Source organism: Aulonocara sp. 'chitande type north' Nkhata Bay, linkage group LG7, assembly GCF_057382095.1.
Source record: "Aulonocara sp. 'chitande type north' Nkhata Bay isolate Kocher_YH1m ecotype deep benthic linkage group LG7, A_spYH_male_GT1.1, whole genome shotgun sequence".
In the NCBI taxonomy this organism is placed as follows: Eukaryota; Metazoa; Chordata; class Actinopteri; order Cichliformes; family Cichlidae; genus Aulonocara; species Aulonocara sp. 'chitande type north' Nkhata Bay.
The window spans coordinates 20,664,182-20,671,193 of NC_141350.1; the positions used below are offsets into that span (position 1 = coordinate 20,664,182).

General features: G+C 43.4%; 1 protein-coding gene across 1 annotated transcript; it reads left to right on the forward strand.

Moving 5' to 3' along the window:
• Window positions 1–1,627: 1,627 nt before the first annotated feature.
• LOC147325062 (uncharacterized) lies at window positions 1,628–3,541 on the forward strand. Its single transcript, XM_086302404.1, has 3 exons — window positions 1,628–2,601; window positions 2,784–3,165; window positions 3,274–3,541. Exons 1-3 carry the CDS (start codon window positions 1,846–1,848, stop codon window positions 3,426–3,428), a joined length of 1,293 nt encoding a protein of 430 aa, XP_086158530.1. The 5' UTR covers window positions 1,628–1,845; the 3' UTR covers window positions 3,429–3,541.
• Window positions 3,542–7,012: the final 3,471 nt, after the last annotated feature.

Sequence of the window (7,012 nt, forward strand, 5' to 3'; positions counted from 1 at the left end):
GAACCAGTAAGTTTTAGACAGACAGACCTTTTTTTTTTTAACCTTTGAGACTGTGAGGTTAGCGTTTGCTATACTAACCCTCTGCACTTAGCACACAACCTTTTTTTTATTCCTTAAAGTGTGAAACTATTACGTTAAAAAACAGCTTTTTAGCAACAGGTCAGCTTATACTTTGACCTCTTCTACATTTTCTCTTTTATAATAAGATCTTTCAGCTGTTTTGAGGATACCGCTTAAAAGGAAGAAGCTAGAAGTCCATGCAGTTTAAAAACCCTCCACTTTCCACTTAAATATAAGTCTAACACTGGACTCCACCAATCTCTTTCTTAACTGTACACCTACCTGACCTACCTGTTATGATGATATTCCCGATAGAACGATAGAAACACACATTTTTATTATGATTTAGCATCGTAGCATCTTCTTTTGAATGCTCAGAACACTTCTTAAAATTTAAATTTGAATCTGCTGCCCTGCAAATCACCACTGCAATCAATTTGCATTTCAAACAAGTGCACAAGTTCAGCCGAGATACTACATAAGAAGAGCTACAGTACAATACTTCAGCGCATTTCTGAGAAAGGAAGGGGAAAAGAGCTTCTTGGAGAGAATTTAATTGGCTTTTTTTTTATCACAATAAATGAAATATAAACAGAACCTATCTTGTAAAAACCATCTGCATGCAAATTTGAAGCGCACACATGTCAAATTATCACGCCTTGATGATTAACACAAAGATGATCTCTGCACTTTACTTATAAGAAATTTATTCCAGCTCGCTTAATCGCGTGCATTTCAAGCACCACGCATTTCATAGAAATACACAGAAGCAAATGAAATAAGCCAGATAAGACCTTTGCTGCGAAGCAACCCAGAATTCAAATGATGGCTTCAAAGCGACTAGACTGCCCTTTGTAAAGAGCTAAAGAGGGGAGAAGAGGTGACAGTGGATAATAACTTGATGTATGACGCTTCTGCTGCGAGCTTTAAATGTCTTATCTAAATTCATACACAATGCTTCTCCCTGGCCATGTCGCGTTTATCATTTTCGTTGCGCCACCTGGCAGATAATGGACAGAAGAAAATCAATAAGTAAAAAAATGTTATTGAATGAACACTGATGAATGCATTTTGCTCTCACACATACTGTAGAGACCTTGGGGGAATCTTTTGCCTTTTTCACAGCCCTGTTCACATTAAATGCATTGCTGCTCATTGGATTAGGAAAAAAAGGATGCTATGCACAAAAGAATACAATACTCTTTACTTAGATGCACAACCTCTCGTGCAAGATGTGAAAAAACTGCCCAAAATCTTCATTTAATCATAAAAGAAGGTGTGAAAAGCTAAGTGTATGATTGTCATTTTGAAAGAGGGCATTCCGTTCTTTACAAGTAAGCTTTTGCAGTGTTAATGTGAAAGGCACTATATTCAAACAAGAGTCTTAGCCTTTACAGTTTTTGCCCGTTGCTTGAACACCATGAACCCATGCCTAGACTAAAGTAACACAACTTGAAGCTTTTGTTACCATACCTCAAACACATGTACCCCTACCTTAAACAAAAGCGCTGCTTTGCACCCCAGTTCCAATTATGCAACACACTTACTCCTTTATGCAACACACATGGTCCTGCATGCTACACTCCATTTCATACATAAGACACTTCGCTCACAAAATGAAATTTCAGGGTGCCATTCGGAAAACACATGTATCCAAAATACAAAACACATCGGGTAATTGCAACCACTCAAATACACACCTGAAGGCACTTACTTGCAAAACCGAACACCAATTAGCCAACTACAAAAAGCCCTCAGCGTAGCCATTTCAAGAACTTTGCAAGCATGGATGGAGGGAGAGCAAGAGGAAGAGGTAGAGGAGGAGGAGGAGGAAGAGGAGGAGGAGGAGGAGGAGGCCGAAGAGGCCATGCACGGACCCATATTTCTGATGAAATAAGAGCAACTTTGGTGGACCATGTCATCAACCATGGCCTGACTATGAGGGAAGCTGGGCAGAGAGTCCACCCACATCTAAGCCGCTTCACAGTGGCATCTGTAATAAGAAAATTCCGACTAGAAAACAGGTATGTCTTCACCTCCATACCTTCTGCTCTACTCAGATGGTTTTATAGCACTGTTCTACAGTATATCACATTACCATATCAAGTGTACGGGGTGCTAATGCTCCTTTTGCAGCCAAAGTGGCTGATTCCTTATATTGAAGTACAGTGTTGTACAGTGGATGACACAGTACATACAGTAAAGTACTGTAAGAAAAATAAGCAAACCGATGACAATATGTGGTTGTATTTCTCCAGAATGACTCGAAGACCTTCTGGGGGAGGACGGCAACGCCTGTTCACACAACGGCAGGAACTTGCTGTTGTGGACCTAGTGAGGGCAGACAATGCCATCCGTCTCCACCAGCTACGACGGAAAATACTTGCAGACAGGCGAGTGTTCAGCAACATAGACCATGTGAGCATCACCACCATCAGACGCATCTTGGGTAAACACAGCATCACCATGAAGCAGCTCTACAGAGTCCCATTCGAGAGGAACAGTGACAGGGTCAAAGGACTTCGAGCTGAATATGTACGGGTACGTGTAACTGTCCCTTACATTTACAATAGAGTATTGGTGAAGTCCAGTAGCAGCTGAATATGTACCATATCAGTACCACATGGATCTATTCTGAGAGCTACACAGGTACCTGTGTGATGGGGTGAGGGTGCTGTATGTGTAGCACTGTAGTACAGTGATATGTTCCCCTTTTTTTTCAGAGAATCTTGGCCATGGATGGAGCTGCACAGCCTCATGAATACATTTTCATTGATGAAGCTGGATTCGACCTGAGCAAAACAAGACGACGGGGTCGTAATGTAATTGGCCAAAGGGCAATTGTGCACGTCCCAGGGCAGCGCGGGGGAAACATCACATTATGTGCCGCCATATGCCTTCGAGGGCTTCTGCACCATCATGCAATACTAGGTCCATACAATAGCCAACACATACTCACATTTCTAGATGCTCTCCATGATATAGTTGTACAGAACAGACCAGATCAGCCCAGGTTTGTGGTGATATGGGATAATGTCAGTTTCCATCGGGCTGCTCTGGTCCAGGCCTGGTTCTCCAACCACAATCAATTTGAAGTGGTATACTTGCCCCCTTACTCACCATTTTTGAACCCTATAGAGGAATTTTTTTCGGCTTGGAGATGGCGAGTATATGACCGCCAACCACATGCCCGCATGCCTCTTCTGCAGGCAATGGAACAGGCCTGCGGCGACATTCAGGTGACAGCAATCCATGGATGGTTTCGACATGGAAGAGGATATTTTCCCCGGTGCCTAGCGGGAGAGGACATTGCTTGCGATGTTGATGAGGTCCTGTGGCCAGACCCCAACAGACGGCGGGATCCATGAGCCCACTTATGCACAATTGTCATGGTTTTTTGTGTTTACAGTATAGTGTTTTTTCTATTGCAGTATTATTGTGTTGTTGTTGTTTTTTTTTTTTTTTTTGCTTTATCTGAATTCATGGTACTGCAATGTACAATATTGAGTAGGTCTATTTGCGTTTTTGGTTGTTTGAAAATGTGTCGGGGCGGTCTGCCTCCCCCCACCGCAGGGAAAAGGGAAACACCACCTGGGTCTGGGTGCAGTTCCCCCCTCCAGGGGCGGGGGCACCTAGACCCGGTTTGTAGAGTACGCTTGGGGAGTGTGATCGTGTGTACAACGTCTCTTTATGTCTGTCTCCACGTTGGTTGAGTGTGGAGTAAGTGCATATGAGAGCATGAGGGTGGGAATGGATGTTTGTATCTGTGTGTGCCTGTATGTCTGTGTCTATATGTCAGGTTGGGTGTCAGGCGCCACCTCTCTGGGGACATCTCAGGCCCTCCAAGGTTTGGAGGCCTATCTCCACCCACCACCACTTCCCCTGCCAGTGGCGGACTCCCTCAGACATCGGTGCGTTGGTGGTTCTTTGTGTCCGGGGATGGGCGTCCAGGTACACACCGGCTCACTCCTTGGCGGCCGCTTATCGGGGCCTGGAGCCTGGGGCTCGCTCGGGCCACTTCGGAGGTGGGGTGCCCCTGGCCTCTCGGCCTGGGGCTCGGTCACTCAGGCACAGCTGGCTGCCGGCGGAGCTCACGGGCGCGTCACTGCAACTCCCCCTGGCTTCTGCTCCGCGGCTGCTGAGTGAGCCCTCATCTGGGACTCTCCTCAGCTCTTTCCGGGACAGTGGCGCAGCTGCCCCTCTGTTGGTCTTCCTTGGTCTCTTGTGTTCTGGGGGCCTCTGGATGTCTGGAGTTTTGATCTCCTCCACACCTGCTTCACGCCCTGGAGGACGGGGCTGTGGCCCCCCCACACCCTCTAGCAGATTATTACATGAAGGAACCTTTTAAAAAAACAAAAAACAAGCGCGTCCATGCTCACAGGTGTACACACGGGTGATCACACCCACAAACTACACCCTTTTTGGCTCCTACCTCAAAGCACACTGTGTTCTGTTGATCTTATGTGCTGCACAATAATGTTTAACATTTAGTATTTACTGTCATATTCCCATATATCATTGTGATGTTGTTTATTCTATTACTCTTGTTCTCTTCTGCTTGCTTTCTTTTTTCTTTCTCAGCAGGTGATCCAGGTGATTGATATATGCATTTTTTTTTCTCTGCCCGTTCTGTTGGTTTTTGTCTTTTGCTCTTCTCCCCCGTCCCTCTTCTCAGCTGTTTCTCTTTCCCTCTTTCTTTCTCCCCTTCTTTCCCCCAGTCAAGTCTGTCCCGTATTCAGTAAGTGAAAATAAAATAAACAATAAAAGGTGAATCAAATGGACCATTACGGCAAGGCTGGGATGGTCAGTTTGGTAAAGTAAATCCGTTGGGCATCTTTCTTTGCCTTTAGACAACAATTCTGATGGCAAAAGAGCCAAACGGGACAGGCAAAAAAAAAAAAAAAATGTGTCTCCTGTAAATGTGCCTTCTGAATAAACAATGGAAATCAAGGACTGCAGTGTTTTATATAAAGAAGAGTAGTGTGTTCCCCCTGATCTGTCAGTGTTTGCATATGATGCAAGTATGTGTCATTTTGTCAACAGAGTTACATTTTGACAAAGGAATGTCAGGTTTTGACAGCAGAGTTTAGGTTTTGGGAGTAGAGTTTCAATTTGGCACAGATGTGAATGGTATATTTCCCAGTGTTGTGTCATGTGTACTTGTGTGTACAGTTTTGGCACAGAGAGCGGAGTTTTGCAAAATGTGTTCAAGCAGTGGGCAAAAACTGTAATATGTAAATATAATTACATTATAATCTCAAATAAAATACATTTAAATTCCTTAGAGGAATTGCACTCCTAGCTTGAGTGCCTAGTTGCTCCTATTAATGTTATGACATTATAATCATGAAATGAATCATGAGGAATCCCTTACAGTAACTATAGACTCTATAAATATAAATAGTCAACATGATGCAAACTGGTGTTTGCCACAACCATCACTACAGTTTTGGCTGCCATCTTTTCTTTTTCTTTTTTTCATTTTGATGAGCAGGTGGAGTGCTAATGCTAAGTTAGCAGCTATGCTGCAAACTGCAATCATAAATTATATAGGTTCAACACAACCATGCTAATCAGTGCAAACTATTAGAGTAAGAAAATACTTCTACAAACATTTGTAACTTGATTTAAAGGAGTGGCATGACAGGAATCAGCTACCAGCCCTGTCTGCATACCACTGTCAGTCTAACTTGCAAAAATCCCCTACCATACTGTTGTTAAGAAAGGCTAAAACCATTTTTGTACCAGGCCTTTAACATGCTTTTCAGTACTGTTAAGCTGGGCTTTTTAACATGGAAATCTTTGGAGCCAGCCTTAAGTGGCCCTGCCAGGAAACTACAGTTTCTGGCTCTTTTGCACTGGCTTCATTTTTGTTTTTCAGGACTGGGAGCTAGTACTTGTCATTCACACAGAGAGACTCATTACCTGATGCTGGAGCTTTTTAAACAGCAACATTTTATCCCATGTTAAGGTGCCGTTTCAAACACACATTATTGTTAACTTGCGCATCACGATCCCGAAACAGACGAACTATGCATTCATCCATGAAGACCTGATTCCATGTCAGTGCACTGGATGTACATCAAACACTGTCACAGGCATCTCAGCAGGAGTGTGTTTAGCCACATCAGGTGCTAAGAAAACCTGTGTTCCATGTCCATCGTGTACATTAAAGGATGTGATGAATATGTGCAGCTGATCCCAAAAGAAAAGTATGTTATGTCTGTGCTGCTTGAGTACAAATGCCTGTAACACAGCAAAGTGCAGACACATGTATGACAAAAGTACACAGCTGCTGACCTTCCTCATCACGACCTGTCCATCACTGTCACACAAGGGAGGGAAGTAAGTGAGGGCCACACATTTTGGAACAGCTGTGTCAATAAAAACTGAACTATGAGAGTTCAGATTATGCAGCGAATGCAGAATGGTACACATAGCAACGCTCTATGAATGTAATCATGTCTTTGATCCAATGTGACACCCATGACTGGAAACTGTCACAGTCACAATACGCAGCTTGGTGCTGAACATATGGACAAAAAAACCCTGTTTCTCTAAGAATGTTACGCATTTATTGAACTAACACGTTTCACGCGAGTCCTTTTCAAAGGTCTCTCATATAACTAAGCTGAAAAACAATAATCAAAGGTAACACGCTGACTGAATTTTAGTAGCGGTGCTACTTCGTATTTTTTTCCAGCCTGCGTTCTTTTTTTAATGAAATGAATAAAACAAAGCACGGTGACGTGTCTTTTGCCAGTTCTTCGTTTCATGTACATTGTGTTCCAGGCAGAAGGAAAAAAAAATAAACGGTACCTCACCACCGAGCTTTTCTCTCTCTCGTACAAAATTGAAAAGCACTTCACCGTTACATGTCAGTCAGGGGAGCAGCAGTGTTCTTGTTGTAATTACAGTTTTTGCCCGTTGCCTGAACACATTTTGCAAAACT